This window comes from Rattus norvegicus, chromosome 3 (assembly GCF_021556685.1).
Source record: "Rattus norvegicus strain SHRSP/BbbUtx chromosome 3, alternate assembly SHRSP_T2T, whole genome shotgun sequence".
NCBI lineage: Eukaryota > Metazoa > Chordata > Mammalia > Rodentia > Muridae > Rattus > Rattus norvegicus.
Window position 1 is genome coordinate 150,153,286 of NC_141536.1, and position 20,960 is coordinate 150,174,245.

The 20,960-nt window shown below is 44.2% G+C and overlaps 1 protein-coding gene across 16 annotated transcripts in view; it reads right to left on the reverse strand.

Annotated features, from left to right (window-relative positions):
- The window catches only part of Ptprt (protein tyrosine phosphatase, receptor type, T), a 1,095,890-nt gene that overhangs the window by 170,143 nt on the left and 904,787 nt on the right, over positions 1–20,960 (reverse strand). For all 16 annotated transcript variants that reach the window (NM_001108603.3, NM_001402009.2, XM_087653463.1 and 13 more), the window contains 1 exon segment: positions 2,532–2,667. In NM_001108603.3, coding sequence (NP_001102073.2) covers positions 2,532–2,667 — 136 coding nt within the window.

Consider the following 20,960-nt stretch of genomic DNA (forward strand, 5'->3'; position numbering starts at 1 on the left):
TTAGTAGTGGACTAAATTAACTAATGTCCCCATACTGACATAGTGTGCTGGTGTCAGCAGAATCCCACAGAAGAACTGAGTTCACTGGAGCCTTCCTCAGTCATCTCTAGTCATGGGGAACCACTGTAGGTTAGTAAAAAGAAGCAGACCCATGCTTAACTTCTTTCTTTCCATTCCCTGCCTTATCCTTTCCCCCTTCCTTTCTCTCCCTTTGCCTCTATTTCTCCTCTGTTCTTCTTTAACCCCCACCACACACCAACCATCTGTAAAGTATTCATATCCACCAGCAGAAACAAGTCCATATATGTAACATATGTAAGTACAGATAAGCATTCCCAAGCTGTGCACTGCCACAGGGTCTGAAATTTGCTCAGGAAGGGGCGTGAAATGGTGATCATGTGATACCTGTTGGTTGTGTCTGACAGTTTTATAGACATGTGGGGTGATAAAGATACCCGGAAGAGGTTAAATCTACACGGAAGACTCGCTTTGTATGTGCTCCCACCCTAGAAACAGAAAGCCATTCCTTTCCTCCCTCCCAGAAAAAGTCACACATTTCAGAAATAGCTCCTGAGAAGGAAGTGAAGTGTTTTTTTTTTTTTTTCTTCACAAGCTCACAGTGGATGGTGACGTAGGTTAAGCCAGGCTTTGGAAAGAGCAGAATTGGAAGTACATATCTGACTTACAAATCAGGGACAGAGAATCAGAAAATTTCAGGTCTATCAAAGATATTCAGTTCCATTAAATTGGCCACTTTTTCCATGTAGACAATCCCAGATTCACCTCTCCTTCTATTTTTGGTTGTGAGCCTAGCCTTTAATGGCTGAGCCATCTCTCCAGCCCCACCTCTCCTTCTAATACACCAGCAAGGCTAAGGAATCTTTTAGTGATCTTATATACACAATATGCTTACCACTTCCAGAGAACTCAAAGTGCATGCTCTGCCTCAAATAACAGCAGCTGATTGATTAGTGGCTGGGACATAGAGCATGGCCACCTTTTATCAAAGATGATCAGATGACGTCAGCTGAGCCCCCTGAAGTCTCTTTATCCTCTCCCCTCTGCTCTAGTTTTTTTACCACTGAGGAAATCAATAGCTGGTTGAAAATCCTAACTCTTAAGCCATTCCACTGGTTACCTCAGAAGACGAATGATGGTTTTAGACAAATCATATAAACAAAAGGCCAAGTCCTAACAAGAAGATATCCTGGTCAGAAAGAAGACTGGCTGAATCAAAACCTAATCATGAGAGCGACAAAGAAAGACACACTCATTGCTACGTGGCTGAGAAAACGCTGCCTGCTTGCACAGTGATAGATAGCACCAGCATTTTTGCATCATCAGGGTCTGGGAATAAGGATATTGGTTTTCAAATTTTTTTCATTGGCACTCCTGTGACTTCTTGAGTGGACTCTGGAATTGTCTTTGGGGACATTTTGTTCCCATACAGAACAAGTTTCAAAGGTGTCTGGCAATTTGAAGATGATAGAAATTCCCTGGTCCTGCTCAATGGTGTGGTCATCAACTCCATAGCTAACCGAATCCAGAGCTCCAGCTTGGGTGTAATTTAGAGACTAAATTACTGTTTTTGTTGTAGAAAGATGGGGCTCGAACAGATGTTGCTGTAACATGGATGATGACTTCTTAGCTTTGGCTGGAAAATGGAAAGATGGAGGCTATGATGGGAGCCAGAGAGGGAAACCAAGGAGACAGAGATATGAGAACTAAATGTGCCAATACAGTTACAGGTAAAGGCTAGAGAGATGATGCTCAGGAGAGCCAGTTTTGAGGAACATATAATGATCCCTGATGATGATGCTAGGTCATCTCACTCTTCAATCCCTGTGTGTTGTCTTCAAACATGTGACTGCATCTGAAGTAGAAGATGAATGTGCGAGTTTGAATCTTGGGAATAAAGGAAGTATTGGTACCCATGCTCTCATTAGCAATGTGATTACACACACACACACACACACACACACACACACACACACACACACACAATAATAAAAACTGCCCATAGATGCACAGAGAAAGGTAATTAAGACAGTTTGGTGAGACGTGGATTATGAAGAAGTCTTAAGTAGGAAGGTGTCTGGAGTCTCACTCCTTTGCAGGAGTTAAGGGCAGCATGGGGGGCTGCTCTCAACTGGAGGATGACGGGAAATGCAGGTAAGAAAGGTAGAGCATTACTTTCCTGTGTTCATCCATATTCCTGGAGTTCCCCAACCATTTGAGGGCATCACCCATCACACAGAGTAGTTAATTCTGAAGAAGACTTACTTCATCATAACCAGACTCAGCGGCACAACAAGGGAGCCATAAGAATCACCGACCGTCTTAGAAGCTGGTCTCAAAAAGGCCCTTGCCAAAGAGGCAACACATCGCTCTCAAACGCTAGTACAAGGAGTTCAAGTGTTCTATCAGAAAAGCTCTACTGGGCAGTAATTGACAGAGCAACAGCCTGGCCCCATGGTGGTGCTGGGGTCATCTGGGGTCAGCAGGACCTTCTCGGCAGTGTTGAGACTCACCTCCTTTTGATGGTCAGCATCACCCCCAGTAGAATTATGATGAACATGAGGAGGCCAGCAATCACACCAGCCATCTTCACTGTGTTGTCGACCTGCTTCTCGGGCTCCACAGTGTTAGAATTCTGGGTGGAAGCACCTTGAGGGGAAAAGGGAAGGAGGAAGATGTTGAAAAGGCTCACACACGACCAGGCAACAGTGACAGTGACAACAGTGTCTACATACTAAAGCTTACCATGTGCCAGGCACTGTGCTGAGAGCTTCGGATATATTGCTCTATTTAATCCCTATTGCAAATTAATTCCTTAAAAGGTTGGGGTTACTATGATGTCCTCTTAGAGATGATGAAACTGATGTGCTAAGCAATTAGAGTTTCCCAGGTCACATACCTGCCTTGTGGGAGCATAGGATTTTTACCCATTGTGCTGTTATGCCGTGAGAGCTCAAACCTTAGTCCATTTCCTTTCTTGGATTCATGTTTCAGATCATGTAATGAAAATAATAGTTTTGTGCTAAGATAATACAATTAAAACCACTGTGTTCTAAGGGATCTTTTTGTTTTATTCTTTTAGCAAACAGTAGAAAAGACAATGGTGGACTATAGTGAATTGGCTTGGGTTCAGAAAACATGAATTCCAATTTTGGCAATTATGTAATACCAATTATGTAACGCTATCTTGTTGACTCAATCTTTGGTACTGGAAAGTGGGAAATGACCATTATTGGATCTGCAAACTCTGTATGGATAATTCAGGTCTCGAACTTGCCAAATCTTCACAAACAGTTCCAAAGGCAGACATTGAGAGGAAAACCAAAGGACTTGCAGAAGTCTCATGGGTGATGATGTTAGGAACGAGATCCCCCAGGTTTGGTGACTACCCAATAGGCCTTAAAGGTCAGAAACCTTGAATTCAGCTCTTGAAATCCCTAGTTCCTCAACCCCTCTCTCTTAAAAACAAAAGAACAAAAACAACACAAAAACAACAACAACAACAACAACAAACGAATAAAAAAAAACCCGAATTGTTTCTCCACAGCAAAAGTAAGCAACGAAGGGCTGAGCCCAGCCTCTTCTTGTGTTTACTAAGTTGGAAGGCAATTTCCTGTTTCAGACGTTCTGGAGAGTGGTCCATGGGTTACCAGCATCCTAGGGCAATTTTCTCCTGCTGTCTTTATTTCCCCATTAGAATCACATTTTTGTGAGGCAGCTTGAAGTCAGAAGCACCTTTTCCCAAACTCATCTCTACTTTTCTGCAACATCAGCACCAGTTCATCCTTCATCAGCCAATATACCTTCTGTGGCCTCCTGTGCCTCTGGCAGAGTTTCTCTCTCCTCTGAATTCTGATAACACTTTATAACACTTTGCACACACCTCACAATATCTCTTAGCACAATGTACTGATATTATTAGTTGCCTGTTTTTACATCTGTCTTTTCCACTGGTCTGCAAGTTCCTCAGGGGTAGAATTATACCTCATTTATCTTTGTTCCTTGTGTTAGCACAGATCCTGACTCGTAATAGGGGCTCGCTAAATGTTTATGGTTGTTTGGTGTTTGGCTAAAGGGATAATGTCTCTGCCCACACACATTTGTCCTCATGGAACCGAATTGAGTTTTCTCTTGCTTTTAGTCATGTATTCAGAGAGCTCAGCTGAGCACTGAGCTGAAATGTTGCTTTATTCACATTTCAAATCTGATTCCTCAAACTCACCGCTGTTTAAAAGCAGGCCTGCAGCTCATTGATACTCGTCTATGTTTTGCTTCTGAGTGTAGAGTGCAAATTCTCTCCAGGCACTTTCCTCAAACTTTAGTTAACTCTGGCAAGTTGGTTTTCTTAGCTGAGTGTCTTTGCTGGGAATGGGAGGCCTTCGAGAGTAGGTGTGGTGGCCTTTTCATTGCTGCAATGCCAGTGTGTAGCAAAGGTCTACTTTCACAGTCACTGTGATGACTGTGTATGGCATAGAAGTGTTCAGGCCAAAGCTATTTATTCCTTCAGTCCTGCATCTTTAGCTCCTGTGTGTCCAAGTGCTGGGGCCAAACTAAAGTCTCTGTAGGGTCAAAAATCCTTCTCCTAGAAGTAGCTAAAGGTGACATATTTTATTCATTTCTTCTACCAGATAAAGATAAGACAAACTCATCTAACCCCAGGGATGTCTGACAAGGTTCTGACATTCTGCAGCCCGTGATTTCCTGGTTCATTAGAACTGCCAACACATCTATAGCCAGGACGGTCTGACATTATAGAGTGTGGGTAATTCTGAGTGGCTCCTATGTAGCCCCTGTGTATGAGACTTAAGAGATGATTTCTAATAAAAGGCTAGACTATAATGTATTGAGCCCAAAGGAAAGAGAACACCTCAAATTCAAAGCTCCCCAATACTGAGAGTCTTTATATTCAAAATTAGAGGAAAGGTTGGTCTAGATCATTGAGCTATCGGTGTAGTTAAACTTTACTTAGTACCTGGTTTTAAGGTCCTGTTCTAGAGGATAGGAGCTCAAGGCAGAGATCCCTTGAGAGCCTGTTCTGTATAAGATCCCCATCACCACTTAGTCTAACAAGATTCAAACTCCATTCCTTAGGTACGTATTCGCAAACTTGCACTAATGGCAGGCATCTGGAGACTTCATGGTGAGCAAAAGAGACACAGTCCCTGTCCCCAGGACGCTTGCAACCACTGGCATTTCTAACTATGAGGACATAATAAGACAAGAAATTAGTGATGACAAGCTTTAAACATTGTTAAGGGTTTGGACAGAGAGGCACTTGACACCTTGGAATGAACAGAACAGGGAAGTACGTCACTCGTGGGAGGAAACGGCCAACAGGATGTACTTCAAGGCTGTAGCTAGACGACTGAAGCATAAAGAGGTAGTAAAGCTGACATCCTGGGTCAGGCTGTGTGACTGGCAAGGGGCCTGGTTTAGGCGGAAATGTAGCACTTAAGAGGTTAGAAGAGAAGAAAGAGAAAAGAAATAGGCTAGAGAGGAGAGCAGAAGCCAGTTCATACATGACAATGTAGACTAGGAGTTTTGCTCTGTAGCCCAAAGAACGCAGCAGGGCATCTATAAACTCTCCTCATGAGGTAACAATGTGATCACATTCATGTTGTAGCATCTCAGCTCAGCTCCAATGGGGAGCCAAAGTGGCTTGGAGAAATGAGCTTGGAGATTACTGTAGGCATCCAGGTGGAAGATGGTAGTCACAGAGACTCAAGGAACAGCAGTGGCCTTCCCCCGATGTAACAAAAGGATAATTACCAAAATAAATATTAGGAAAATTGGCAATAGCTAGAGCAAGGGGAATAAAGGAGAAAAAATAACAAGAGCAGGCACAGGGCCTTGGTTTGTGTCATGTGGTAGATGAGAGTGGACCTTATGGGTTCTAGAAACTGTACAAAAAGAAACACTTTAGAGTGAAACTATGCTTGAGTTTGGAGTCCGTTGACATTGAAGGTAGGTAGCTAGAGGTCGGAGTCTGGAGCTCCAGAGGGAAAGTCTGAGCTGTAGGTAAAAGGATCAATTCGTAAATATCCACAAATGGTATGTGTAGCTTGAGATTATCCAGGAAGGGAAAAACAAGTAAAAAGAGAAGCAGGCCTTGAAGAGAGATTTGAAGATCAGTAGTGTCCAGGGAGTAGGTAGAGGCAGACAAAATTGTACACAAAACATGAGCCGGAAAGGGCCGGAAAACATGGCTGACCGTAGTATCCTAGATCCAATATAAGATGGGATTTCCAGAAGCAGGAAATAATCAGCTGTGCTAACCACTGTTTCCAGTGAAGGATCAAGAACCATGCTCCAAGGTAAGTGAAGGTGTCAGTTAAAGGACTAGGACATCTCTGCTCAAAGACCAAGACGTCATCATGGAAGCCTCTTACAGCAGTGACTATGACCATGGTATATGCTTGAGGACCATAGCAGAGCATCCAGATCCCAGGTAGTTGTGTGCAAAGTGAGAGTCTGGTATTAGGAAAATTCAGTGAGTTTAACTAAAAGGCCTTAGGGCATGAAAGCATGGTGGGGTTATCAGGAGCAACTATGTTTGCCGGATCCATTCAGGCTTCCGATACAACGTGAACATGCAGAAAACTCATCTTCCTCTTAAGCATGTTCTAAGAGAATTTACAGTAGTAACTAGGAACTTGATTTCTTATTTATAAAGGGAGGGTATTCAGAGGTGATAGATATAGGCAAAGAATGACTCTGGATCAAAGATAAGAGGAAGAACAGAAGGATAGGGACATGGTAGTGCCAATGACACTTCTGTTAGGTCAGAGTTAGGTGGTCAGGGCTGGCACCATAGATGGTCAGAATGAGAGTTGAGATCAGAGATATGGGGATATCCAAAGGAAGCATTCAAAGAGGTGGAGCTGGAAGTCCTTCAGAGAATTGCTAAGCATCAATTTCAGTTCTTAATAGACCCAGTCTCTGACTGTGGCGACTTCTGCCTTTTAGTCTGGTACTGGGAGGAATTTGAGGGATTTGGGTGCATCCTCTTCCCCCTTGTCTTCCACAGGACCAAACAGGAGCACAGTCTAAGTAAATTAGAATTGGCGACAAGGCACCAGGTGGCAATTTACCCAATTAGATAAGCTTTAAGGTTCCCCTGGAGTCCCCTGTGTGGTGTGGTCATCAAAAAAAAATCTTGTGAACTCAGCTTACTAATTCATCTGTCTCCAACATGAGGCTATAGGACTAACCTTGTATCCTAGCCATCTGCTCCCTCTGTGCCCTGTGTACTTCCAAGGGCTACATTAGTTTTCTCAAAGCAGCAGTCAGTTGCCTCTCCCTTCTACTCATTCCTCAAATCTCTGATGACTTAGAGTCTTAGCCCCTCCTACCTTTAGTCCCCAGTCCACACCTGATGACTGTCCGATTTCTTGCTATTTACAGAAACCTCAGGTACAGTGCTTAGCTTCTTGGAAGCTACTCACCACCCTGAATTTGACCTCCCTATGTGAGTCCAGGGGCCATGTTTGTCTCCCTCTCACAAAGTTACCAAGCAACTGTCTCATTCTCATCTTCCCCCAGGATTTCTATGACCTTTGTTGGCAAGGGAGGAGCTGGTCTATGCTACTCTGTACTCTTCTGAACTCTGATGGGTTTTGTCTAGCTGTACATTCAACTACATGAGATCTCTAGGGAGAAGATATACCAAGAGACTTGATACTTAGAAAGTGATTCAACAATCAGGATACCAGCATCACCTGGGAGCTTATTAAAATTTCAGACTCAGAGACTCTACCCCAGGCTTGTGGAAACAGCAGCTCCGTTTTAACAGAATCCCTCTGTGCTTTAAGTGCAAGGCAAAATCCACATAACACCGAGCTCGAGAGTGTGTTAGTCTGAATAAGAACTCTTCTGTCTAGAGATTCTATTCTGATGAGATCCAGTTCTTGCTGTCTGGTCACTAACGGGCCATTGTAAAAGATAGAACCCCTGCTGGGTCTCTTTAATTCAATAAGTCAAAAGCATGAGGTGACTAAGTAGATTAGGGAGCCACAAGAACTATCCACTGGACCCCAACACTCTGTTTCTCTCATCAGGATGTTAGCCAGAGATTCCATACCAAACAAGGGTGGTGCTCCATCATGAAGCAGTGACATTATGAAAATAGTTATCATTCCCAAGTGCCACTGAGGAGGTAACCTTTCCTGTTTACTGGCTCCTACTTTCCTACCAGTTCTGACTTTCTCAAAGTCTAGCTGTTTAACAAAGCCCTACAATGTTAAAGCCAGCATGCTCCTTAGATTCTGACCACCCTTCTCACTTCCACGTGTCTTCCCCATCTTAGCTTGGGTGTCCTCTAACTTCAGTGGTGTCCATACTATCGGTGATATATGTCCCTCTTAGTTTTGGGACTTCCACGCACTCTATCCCCTTCCCTATCCTGCCTCTTCTCAGGTTACTGCCAGAGGCAGAAAGCACATGCCAGCAGTGGAAAGTGCTTTTCAGGGTTACCATGTGCACTTCATTAAGTACAGGGGACTACATGATCTTTGTGCCTCATTTGATGTCAAAATGCTCTGGGTTTATGACACTTGCTCAAAGCAGTGAGCCTCAAACAGAAAACCTTGGCTTTCTATTTATATGCCACTGCTAACTAGTTGGGTGACCTTGGCCAAATCAATGAAACGCAATGTGATATAATATCCTCATTTGTAAAAATTGAGAAAAAAAGGTCAAAGTCACAAAGATTTTCACAGGATCAGGTGTAGTCATGGAGGTGAAATTGATTGACGAACTCTAAGGGACAGCACACATTTGGTGTTCTGATGCTACAATTTGAGGACTAGTTTCAAAACTGGGGTCACAACTCCTTGGAGTCGGCTCCCTGGCTTTATCCAAGTCCTTAGAATCAAGCCAAGCAGAGTCCCCATCCCTGGAGAGGTGCACTTGACTCTGCTCAGACAGGGAGGGCCCTTATCAGGAGCACATCTGGATGACTTAATAGCAGCAATAACATAATTTGGCAACAAGGGATTAATGATTCACTCTCAAAGCACTCGTGCTGGCGTCAGGCCCAATTTCCTAGCTGTACTTCAGAGAATTTTCCCTGTAAGGATATGCAGTGAAAATAGAAGTCACAGATGAAGAACGTCTAATTGCAATTGATAAAACCCAAGTAAATCCCAGTGGATGCATAACCCATGCTGGTGATCATGGCTGACGTTAAAGAAAGGAGGCTGGCTCTTGGGGATGCAGTTCCTAAAAGCTGCGCTCTTTAAAACACACAGTGGCCTCTCAGCTATCCAAGGGCATATTATCCCCAGTGTGGCTTATCTCAGGCAAATCTTACTGTGCTGGCAGTTTACCCCTGTCTACTTAATGACTTCTTTTGTTGAAGAGTTTCTCTGTCTTTACTTTGGCTTTGTGTGTATCTGGCACCCAGCAGTGAAAACCTTTGAAACCCTGACTCTGAGCCTTTACCTCTGTGCCAAGGAAGGTTTTAAGCATAGCAGGCATCTCTGATTATGGATGTTTTGCCAAGTGGAGACAACAGGGAACAGATAAGGAAGCTGGGTAACTTCCTGGCTCTGCTAAAGTCAGGTATGCGCTGTATATTTGCTTGAGTTGGCTGGAAGCGAATTCTCTAAACGATAGGGTATTTTGAGATGGAATTGAAGTCCAAGATAGGAAACAACTTTGTAGGGGAGCATCTGGCTACTTCATTAGATTCAAGCCTCTAGACTTTACAAATTGCATCCCAAAGCATTCAAAGTATTTGTAATTGTGATCATGAACTACTTTGGCAGCCTTTGAGGGTAGAAATTGTAGTGAACAGGAGGGGAGCGAGAGGCCTGGGGAGAAACAAATGCTATTGCCGTCTTTTTTTTTTTTTTAATGAAAAAGATGTGTATTTCAGATATTTTTCACTAGTGAGTGTGATGTTGATACAGGAAAAAAAATATAGACTAGATGATTAAATCAGGTTCCCCAAATCTTACTATTCACAAAGGGGAGGATTGGTAATTAGAAACCAGTACAGGGACTAGCAACATCAGTAAGCAGCCAGCCGGGAAAAGGGAAACAACTCCAGGGCTTTTAAAGGGAGCAAATGTCCTCAGGGTCAGAAGACCCTGGTGAGTCAAGAGGAGGACTGTCAGCACACTAACCACCAGACACCAGAGAGATACAAAGTAGATAAGCCAGGAGCCAGAAGGCAAGTTTATATTGCAAGAGTTAGAATAGTAGGAGACCTTTGGGGAGTTAGAGCTCTGGTGCAGACACAAACAGGGATAAAGGAGGGGCTGAAGCTAATTGAGGGGGCTTTCCCCACCTTTTGCTTTTCCAACTCTAACTCGGGTCTACTATTGAATAAACCCAAAAGTCACTGGCATGGTGGTCCAGGTAAGGAAGCATGCAGGGATTATCTGTGTGTCTGAGCAGAACATGGTGACATAGAGGGACAAGCATAGATCAGATGAGCAAAGGGCCAACATGGGCTTTCATGAGCACATGATCCCAGACTCTATTCTTTGCGGCTTTCATATATAAAAGTGTATATCTGGAGAATATCTCATCTCATATTTTGATTTCAGCAAAGTCAGGGCCGCAGTGGAGAAGTCGTGGTTGGCTTCTATGGCAGCGACATGTTAAGCTGGGGCTTCCCAGAAGATGGCAATGTAAGAGTTGACAGGCACAGCATTTAAGGACAATGTAAAACACTAATAAAATTATCTATAGACTGTAGGACAGAGCTTAAGCCACCACTACGTTTTCTGCCTGTTACCTGTAGTTCCCCCTTTTAATTCTTACTGAAAGACTACAGGGCAGGTCGTGCTACCATAGTCTTCTCCAAGATGGTGACACTCACAGGAAATTGGTAAGAGCTGCAGTCCGCAGCACCCACAAAACCTGCAAGGCTAATGCCAGATTCCTTCTCATTAAACTGCTGCCCTATTCTGCTGATTCTTGCCTAAATGGCGGGGGGGTGGGGGGTGGGGGTGGGGTTGTTCGGCACAAGACTGGTTTTTTTCCCTCAGACACCTAGAAGATAGAAGCAGACTCTATTAAGGAGATCAAGAATTCTACTTCAATCAGCTGGATAAAACCATCTTTATAGAGATACCTGCCATCGGTATTTATATCTGTCCCTGCTAGGTCTGCCACCTGCTCTACCAAGCCATTCCATTTCATACCTGCCTCGGCTGGAAGCTCCTCTCTTTGTGCCCTCCGGCCAGCATACCTTATTCTAATATCTAAGGGATTGATGAACATGTCATGTGAATCTTGTTATATGAGCTAAATTATACAGGCTTTGCTCAAGTGATATTTAAACTTGACCTTTTCAACTTAACTTCTTTTATTCTTTTCACTTTCCTTGTACATCAACCACCATTTCAAAGTCCCTAATACTCTGAGTTTAGTTTGATTATTAATCTCTGGGCTTTCTTGCCAAGACCTTTCTTGATATTTAGCAACCAAAGAACCTCATATTAATTCCACAGAGAGGCATGCTTTGTTCAAGTTTAGGCGAGCACTTTCTGTGGTGTTTCCACTTTCTTTGAGGTTGTCTAAATTTTTAAGTGCTGACTTCCCCCCCCCCCCCCCACATCACAGAACATAACCTCACTATGTGGATCAGGTTGATAATGGAGTACTTAAGAATTGTTCCATTATTCTTTCAAGTGACATCATCTAGGTTATTTTGCAAGTCATAAATAAATTGCCTCGATTCATCATAGAATAGTAATTGTATTTAGCCAAGACTTAACTTGGAGTCAATGTCAAGTAGCTGGAAGACAGCACAGAGACATGGGCTTTTCACAGATAGCTCTCCTGTTGCTGTGGAAAATAATTTAATAAGTCTTGAGTTAAGTGTAAAGAAGACACACATTTCTAATATCCCACACTCCCTCAACATTACCTAGCCAGTCCTAAGAGGTTAGAAGTGACTTCATCGTAGCCTACACAACTAAATCTGCTAAATATTGCTGACAGAGGTGCCCTCATTTTCCGTCTTCAATGGAGGTTAGCACCGAGTGAGATGAGAATCACTTTAATTGATTGTTTGAAAGCCCTTTGGCCACTTGAATAAATCATTCCCCTGGTGCTGATTCTGCTTCATCCCATGGATCTCCTGACTCTGTGTTTCTAGGTGGACTTGCTTTTGCATAATGAATATTCTGTATAGGTCAAATTCCAACTTGGTCGTAAGTGTTTATATGAGGAAAACGCAACGAGGTCCTTATAGAAATGCCCTTCTGGATGCAAGAAAATGCCTTTACCACAAAATACTTTTCATCTATTAAAATTTAGCACCTGGCTTACTCAAAAGTAGTTATATGCAATGAACTCTATACACAGGCATGATTGACATACGCCCAGTAGATAGAGCAAGGACCGGAGATTCCTTTTTATCTTCTGATGACTTCAACTGCTCTTTTGTTCACTGGAGAGGTCTAGCCTATGTGCACTGCCAGGGCCCAAGACCAAATTTAGAGAAAGGATTTGATATGCTTTCGGAATAAGACTGGAAGCTAAGCTAAAATGTTGGGGACAAAAGTTGTCTCCAAAAGCAGGAAGAGGATGCACTTTGTAAACTGAGCTCATAAGGGTCAAGCCACAGTCAAGGCTAGAAACCAGGATGTAATGAGGTGGGGCTAAATCCAAAGCAGGGATCAGGTACCAGCCTTTGGTTTAGATTTGGGCTCTGGTAGTCCATATTCATGGAGAGGGGTCAAACCATGTCTAGAGTTGGGCTTTGACTTTGATCAGAAACAAAATTTGGACCAAGGCCATGGAACCAGAGAAGTCAAGTGACCTCCAAATAGATTATACTCATTAGCACTAAGTCCACACTAAGCCACAGAGAAGGGATCCTGGACGTTCCCTGGATATGGTCTAACCTGGGAGATGCTGCAGTTATACCAACAATTGTAGTTACTGGGAGGTGCTGAGCATGGGAGTTAATGAAGAAACAATCCTGCCATCATGGAGCTTGCTTCTTCCTAGAAAAGAAACTTGCAAACTGCAAAGGTTTCGCATATAGGGTACTCACACAGAGGCATATCCAGGAAGAGCGCATGTACAGTTCTGATTGTGCAAAACTGGACTACGTACTTGATTTCCACATGAGGTCAGTGGTCTGACACACATGCCAGGCATCCCTGCCACCATCCCCCTCTTGCCTGTCTTCACACTGGTGTCCTCTGGTTCTACAAGGCCCTCTCTATTGATGAAGATGGAGAATCTGAGGTAGCGCCACACCTACAGAACTGCCTCCTGCTCGCAGAGATCTGTGCCTCAAGCCTGGAACTCAGGGGGCGTCAAAGCCACTTAGCGGTCACCAAAAGGAACACCCAGAGCCTGCCATGGGTGAGAATTTAGTGCGAGGAACAGATGTAGGAGAGAACACATACTCCTTAGTATGCCCCACTGCGGAGCAGTAGTCCCTTTGGACTTTTCCAGGCAGCTGGTATGAGCACATGGTCACGGTGAGCTGGGTATAAGTCTTGCCATGCAGGTGAGCACGGGCAACTGTGCGACAAGGGAAGCCCTCCCTTGTCAGGAGCATTATCTGACAGAATACAAAAGCCAGCCAGGGATGGTGCCCAGGGTTTCTAATCTCAGGACATGGGGAGAGAGTGACATAAACCTTGACTGCAAAGCAATGACTGAGGTAGGGAGGGCCAACAGAGAATTCTATGACTAATAGCACATGGAAGACAGAAGCTACACCAGAAAGGTAAAGGTCAGGGCCATGATGTGGAGACTAGTTTAGAACAAATATATAACATAGCAAATGAAGGCACACCAGACGAGAGATGGGGTCACAGAGACTGTCTGAGATATTGACGCTGTGGTCTCTCAGAGGTCTCTTCATTGGGAAGGTATAGCACTTGAGGTTCGTTCACAGACTACTGTCCCCAAGCTCAAGTTCATTGTGTTGGCAAGCGTTTGAACTCCCATGGCCTTGTTAACGACTGCCGTCTGAGTGGTTTAAACTGACAGATGTGGATTCTTATACTTTCAGAGGCTAAAAGTCCAAAATGAATATGCCACTAGGGCCACCTTTCCCTGAAACCAGGAAGAGCTCATCTCTCCTCAGCGCCTGCTAGTCTTCATTTCTATCATTCCATGCCTTGAAGATGTATGATTCCAGTCTCTGCCAGTGTTGTCACACTGCTCCTCTGCCTGTGTGTGTGTGTGTGTGTTCATATGTTGCTTGTCTCTTCTGTCATACTGGCTTAAGGCCCATTTTCTGACTTTGTTTTAACTAATCACATCTGTGGGGACTTTATGAATAAATTATGTTCACAGTTACTGGGGCTTGTCACTTCAACATATCTTTTGGGAGACAAAATTTGACATACAACTTAGTTGAGTCACGATGCTATAAGCAGCCCAGCAATGGGGTACAGACAGGATGGGGTTCTTAGAAATTCACTCAGTAAAGGGTAAACGATGCCTGAGGTCATGGCCCACTGACAGCATGCTGGAGGAGAAGAGAGTTTCTTGCTCAGACATAGTTTGAAATGAACATGGGCCTTTGGGAAGGTCAAGTCCTGGCTTTCTGCCTGAATAACATTGTAGGGAGCACTGGGGACTGAGGTTCCCCAAGGCTCTTATTCAAAAACAAGTTTAGTTTTTTTTTTTCTAAACAGCTCTAGACAAATTGATCCCTCAAGGGATGATTGTGGTACCTGACTCAGAGGGGACATGGGAAAGGAGACAGAGATTGGCCCTGCTGGGGCAGCTCAGTTCAAATCATGCCTCTGCACCACGTAGTTTGCAGTGGGTATCAGCGGGCCAGGAAAAGAGGGAAGGTACCCCGAAGGGAGGGAAAAATCTATAGCAGGGATTAGAGGAAGTGTGGGCAGGATCAGAGAGAAGCTAGAAAACATGCAGCATGGAATTCAGATTAGTTCAACTAACCCAAGCGAGGGTCATAAACCAGCAAGGGGGCAGGGCAGCAATTGTTGAGATTCCAGTCAAATCTACCATGAATTCGTTTGCTTTTTTTCTAGCCTTCGCATCACAGCTTAAAAAAATGAAAACACTGAATCAGTTTGTGTTGGACTTAAATAGATCTATCCCCTTCCCCAAAGAATGAGTGGTATACAGCTCTTTGACTAAAGGTGGTGGGCTGAGGAGAATAGAAGCAGGCCTAGAGTTGTGAGAGTGACTGATGCTGGTCATGCTGACACGCCATGCCTCGCTCATGATTTCATATCTGACTCTTCTGTGCCACCCCATGCACAGCCAGGGCAGACAGTAGGTTTGGTAGGCTCAGGCTCAGCACATTTGGGAGGCTTGGTAGGAGTGGCTATGTAGAGTTCCTAGTAGGCTGGTAAACCAGTGCCCAGTCACAACAGCCCTCACAAAATTGGAAAAAGACATGTTAGGTAAGATGTCTAAGATACCACTGTATAGAGGAAGAAGGCAGGACCGACACAGTGCATGGTGTGTGGTGCATGGCCTAACAGTATTAACCTCTTATCCTTTCATCTGATTATGTATGCATAAGGCTAAGGGAAAAACTACCTGTATCGTTGCTGGGAAGGGGGAAAGGTTGACAAAATCCAAGCAGAACCGAGACAAGAGAATGCTATGGGTGAGAACCAAGTTCAAGAGGATCCTTTACTCCTGGCTAAAGGCAGCTGGCCATTGCCTGTAGATTCAGCCTGACACAATAGGCTTTTTCAGAGCTCCTACATGTTAGGAAGCCAGAACACAGAAGGGGAGACATCCCAGCAAAGGAAGGCCAGAGGTCAGAAAGGCAAGTACTTATGTGATCAGTGTGGAGGAGATAAGGAATGCAAAGGAGGAAAGTTAGAGGGATGGAGAAGGCAGAAGCTGGCTGACTATCCTGCAGTGCAATGAAAGCTTTGGGCATGTGTTAACCAGGACCAAGCTCTTCTATGTGAAGGATCACTTCTTTGTGAAGGATCACTTCTATCTGAAGAATCACTTGGGCATCGACGGGGAGGACATACTGGATGAGGAGGAATGTGAAGACAGCCATACGAATTAGGAAGCTGTAGCGCTCATTTGGGTAAGACTTCAGAGGTCTCAGGCAATGAGCAGTGCAGAGGGAAAGGCACCAGATGGGATGGCAGATTAGATAGCAAAGATGGTGTCCTAGGGTCTTATTGCTATGAACAGACACCATGACCAATGTAAGTTTTATAAAGGATGACATTTAATTGGACCTGGCCTATAGGTTCAGAGGTTCAGTCCATTATCATCAAGGTGGGAACATGGCAGCATCCAGGCAGGCATGGTGCAGGAGGAGCTCAGAGTTTTATATCTTCATCCAAAGGAAGCCAGGAACAGTCTGAGCATCCTCAGGCAGCTAGGAGGAGGGTCTCTAAGCCCACCCCCATAGTGACACACTTCCTCCAACAAGGCCACACCTTCTAATAGTGCCACTCCCTGGGCCAAGCATATGCAAACCATCACAGATGGGGAAGGAGAGAGAAGGATAACACTGGGTCTCTGAATCTGAATTTGGTGGCAGTTTGAGGACAAGACTGTGGCTTAACTTCCTCTAAGCCTAAAGGCAATACATATCCCAGGAGTGAAAATCATGCCATGGAAACTCAGCCATAGAGGTTCCCCAACTAATGGCCACTTTGAAGGGAGAATAAGCATTCGAGTGTTATTAGGTGGAACTCGGAACTCTATATAAACTGTGAATTGACTCATATGGACAAAGTCTACTGATTCAGTTGAGAAGTTGGTAACAGATGATGACAGCCAGAATGATGGGTCAACAGCTTTGTGTCTTGCCAGACTTTGGATAGACCACAGATACAGACATGATCTGGTTCAAGTTGTGGAGTAACCCCTCTCTATAGAATCAGCCTGCAGTCTCATGTGTGGCCTGAGAGCAAAGCTAAAGAAGGTCCTGTGCCTCCTCCATCCCTAACCTGTTACTGGGGTCTCTGCCCTTAAACTGCAGGCATGGTCCTGGTCTATGCTGATGCCAACTAAGAACCCAACTGAATGGAGGGGTGTGAGACTGATGGGATCTTAGTATTATGTCCCCTTAGCACTTTGTCCTCACCTCTTGCTCTGGGCTGTCACCGAAGCTGAGCTTGCTGAACCACTGGGCCCAACATTTAAGATAGAGCTCTGCTTCATTGTGTGCCTGGGTTTATAGATTCTTCAGGGACTTCTAGCCCCTTGATGGTCATTAGCCACCTTCCTCTTTTTCACTTTCATTTCACAGAGATGATAGCTGTTGCCTGGCCACTGGATAACTTTCTGGGTCTCCGTTTCTTCATCTATAAAATGGGTTTAGGTTTTAGTAGCACCAATATGCGCCTAAGGTAATGGTCACCATCTCCCATGTTCTCTTTATAGCTAGTCAATGTTGATATATTTGTTCTGCTGATAAAGAAATGGAGCAACCACTCTGAAATCCTGTGGCTTTTCATGAGACAGTGCGATGCCACTCTGCTGTGGCATCTCCAAGTGCTTGGCACATCCTCGGTGCTCACTAAGATTGGCCAAGGGCAGGCAGTGTGGTAAACAGACATGGAGACTGCCTAGAGAGACCTGGGCTTGAATCCTGGTGCCATACTTTCCAAATACTATGATTTTTTTTTCAGCCACCTACACTTGAGATTTCTGATCTATAAAATCACTTGACTTATTAGAGATTGGGGGAATTTTACATGTGCTAAATAAGTAAAAGCCTGAGCATTCTCCCAGGACATGCAGGAAGCATGGGGTGTCCTTTATTCATTTTACTGTTCTCCTTCTCACACCGTCAGACTGCCTTGATACCTACCACCCGCCCCTAGAACTGCTACTTCTCTGTGGCTGGTCTTCAGGGCTGAGATTGCCCCAGAGCCTGCCCTTCCTCTCCCCGGGGACCCAACATCACTAAGAGTCGTTAGTGTTAAGCTTCCAACTTCCCCCAGTTCTGCTTCTGACCCCTACTCTCATACCATCTGTTTGCTGCCACCAGAGCCACAAGCCCCATGAGTGAGCTGTTATGCCTTCTGGCTTTCCAAGGCTGCAGGGCCTACTCAGTGACTCCGGGAGGTTGCTGCTCTGTCACATTTTCCTCTTTCCGCCCATATAGCCTTATTCCAAAGCCCACAGCTCTCTGTACCTGGGCTTGGGATGCTCATGAAAGACCTTTCTGAGGGCTGTTGCTGAGCATACCCAATGAGCATTATTAGAAACTGAATCTTGTCCCATAGCAAGGCCCCAATTAAGGAACAATAGAAATAGCTTTCTCAAGAGATACACAGAAAAGAACTGAATGCTACAGGAGGTCTAACCAGCACCCTCTCAGCCTTGAACTTTGGCTAGGATTTCACCCGTTTCTCTAGCCAGGCCAGAACTCAGGTGTTTGACTTTGTCAGTGAGGAATCTGGACTGCATATAGTTTGGGTGCTTTTATCAAGGTCCCCAGTTTTAATGAATACCTTCTGGGTTTCAGAAGAAGGCTTGGGCTAAAGTCCTTCTTGTGGAAAAATTAACAATGGGCACTGAGCATGGCCAGTCAGAGCAAAGTGATATCAAGGATCACCATTAATCCATCCACCCTGGCCTGTGGCTGGACATGGTCCATGTACAATTAGGTCTAGAGGCAGAGAGGCCTGGCTAAGATAGAGAAGGGCAGAGAGGTGAAGCATTCTTTCTGACTAGGGCTGGACTACATCGAGGTCATGCAGGTGAAATGTTAACTGAGCCGTTACTTGTCCTTTGTAGCCTCCCATCAGCCTTCTAGAGAGAAATGTCCAGTCTTGGTCAGGGAGGCATTTGCTTCAATAGTGGACATGGAGAAACATTTCATTGGGTGTGGCATAAGGGAGTGAGAAATTGCCGAGATTAGACTCTGTTCATTTGCTCCTATGCTCTGTAAGCAGGGGCCACTATGATAAAGGGACATTTCACCTCTATATTTGCACTGTCCAAATGGTAGTCACTAAGCCATGTGTGTGAATACCACACCATATTTGAAACTGAATGTTAAGATTACTTTATTTCAATTATTTTAAAAGTTAAAATAGAGGCAATTAAAAGAATTTTTACTTGTTGCATATAATCTCCCCCCACCTCTCTCTCTCTCTCTCTCTCTCTCTCTCTCTCTCTCTCTGTGTGTGTGTGTGTGTGTGTGTGTGTGTGTACCTGGTAGTGTCATTGTGTGTATATGTGTATGTGAAGCTATACAGTTATATGGGTTTGTTTAATGTTGAATAAGGAGGTTGATGCTGGTGTGATTCCTCAATTGTGGTTAAGTTCATTTGTTTGAGACGGGGTCTCTTGTTGAACCTGAAGTTCCTGGATTCGGCACGTCTCGCTGGCCCTGGAGATTCAGGCACGTGGCCATCTCTACCTTTTGCTGCTGGGATTACAGGAGTGTGTTCCTCCAACCAGCTTTTCATCTCTATCCTGGGGACACCAATGGCAGGCTCTTTATTGACTAAGCTATCTCCTCCGCCCATAATTTTTATCACTTTAATATTTCTTTCACTTTTAACTGTTTAAAAGCATTGCATCTGAACTGAGACACACTCTAAGTGTAAAAAATAGCAGATATCAGACAGTACAAAAATGAAAATGTGAACTATCTTCCATTTAATGGTTTTGTAAAATATTGATTACTTATTAAATGGTATTTGGGCATGCTTAATTAAATAAATTATATTATTCAAGTTAATTTCAAGTTTCTTTTATTTTCATAATGGGACTTCAAAATTAGAAATTATATCCACCGAAAATTTTATTTTTATTGAACAGTGCTGTCCTGAAGCTTTTAAAAAGCTAATTCTAGAGGGTTATTTTGTCCCTTAGGGGACATTTGAGACTGCCTGGATATATTTGGTTGTAACAATTGGGGTTGACACCCTAATGGTATTTACTGGGTAAAGAATGGGAATTCTCTAAACATCCCACAATGGACAACATGATTCAGCCTCAGACGTCAACTATGCCAAGGTCAGAAGCCTTGATATAGAGAAGGGTTTCCTCAAGAGGAAGGCTAATGGTTTGGGGACACCCGGAGAAGTAGTTGGGCAGTGACCCTCAAGCACAAATCTCAGTTCTTTTGATTAACCTGGCATTGGGTATGATTAATTCCACATCTCTACATGAAGAGCTGAAGTTTAACAAAGAATAACTTAACCAGACCACCAGACCAGAGAGTAGCAGAGTTGAGAGCTGAAATCAGGCTCCATCCATTGGCAAGGTTGGGCCATCCATGTTACCTCACATGGCTGTGCATCTCTCCATGCTGGAGCTGCTATGGAAACAGCCATCTGAACTTACAGTCTAGTATCCTCATCATTCAGACCCAGCCAGTTATTATTCACATTGGCTATTATTGTCACCAGGGAATGGACATTAACAAAGGCCATTGAACAGGACAGCCTGCTCTGAGGGGGGTGGGAGGGACTCTCACAGCATCTCGCCTATCAAGCAAAGCTGGGAAACGGGTAGAAATAAACGGAGCTCAGTAAAATAAACCTGTCAGAGGAGGAACATTCAGATGCCTCGGAAGGCGAGAGGTAAGAACAAATGTGCCTGATATGGGATCGACTCTGTTTAAAGAAAACATAGTCTCACTGCTTGACTTGAATAGAGCCCAGAGAACAATGGCAACATAGACAGAATTGTTCATGCACACACTGCAGGGAGGCACTGTTTCTCCATAAGTCCGGTTGGGGACAATGGTGAGAGTCAGTTTCCTTGCATCCCCTTCCTGCATGCTTCCCTGTGTCTGTTTGTGACTTCTGCCTCCCTTGAGGGACAGTGGGTCTAGTGAGCCTGTTCTAGAGAAGGGTGCTAACTGGCATTTTTGTCAAGACCTACTACGTGCTGCTGATGTTCAGGGCATTCCTAGAGGTTAATAAATTGAATCTTGAATAAGACAGCATGAAGTAACTGTGATACTTGGTTTCCCAGGTAAAATAAGCCTATGCAGTATGTAAGGTTTCTATAATCAAGGGGTGGCTTATATGAAA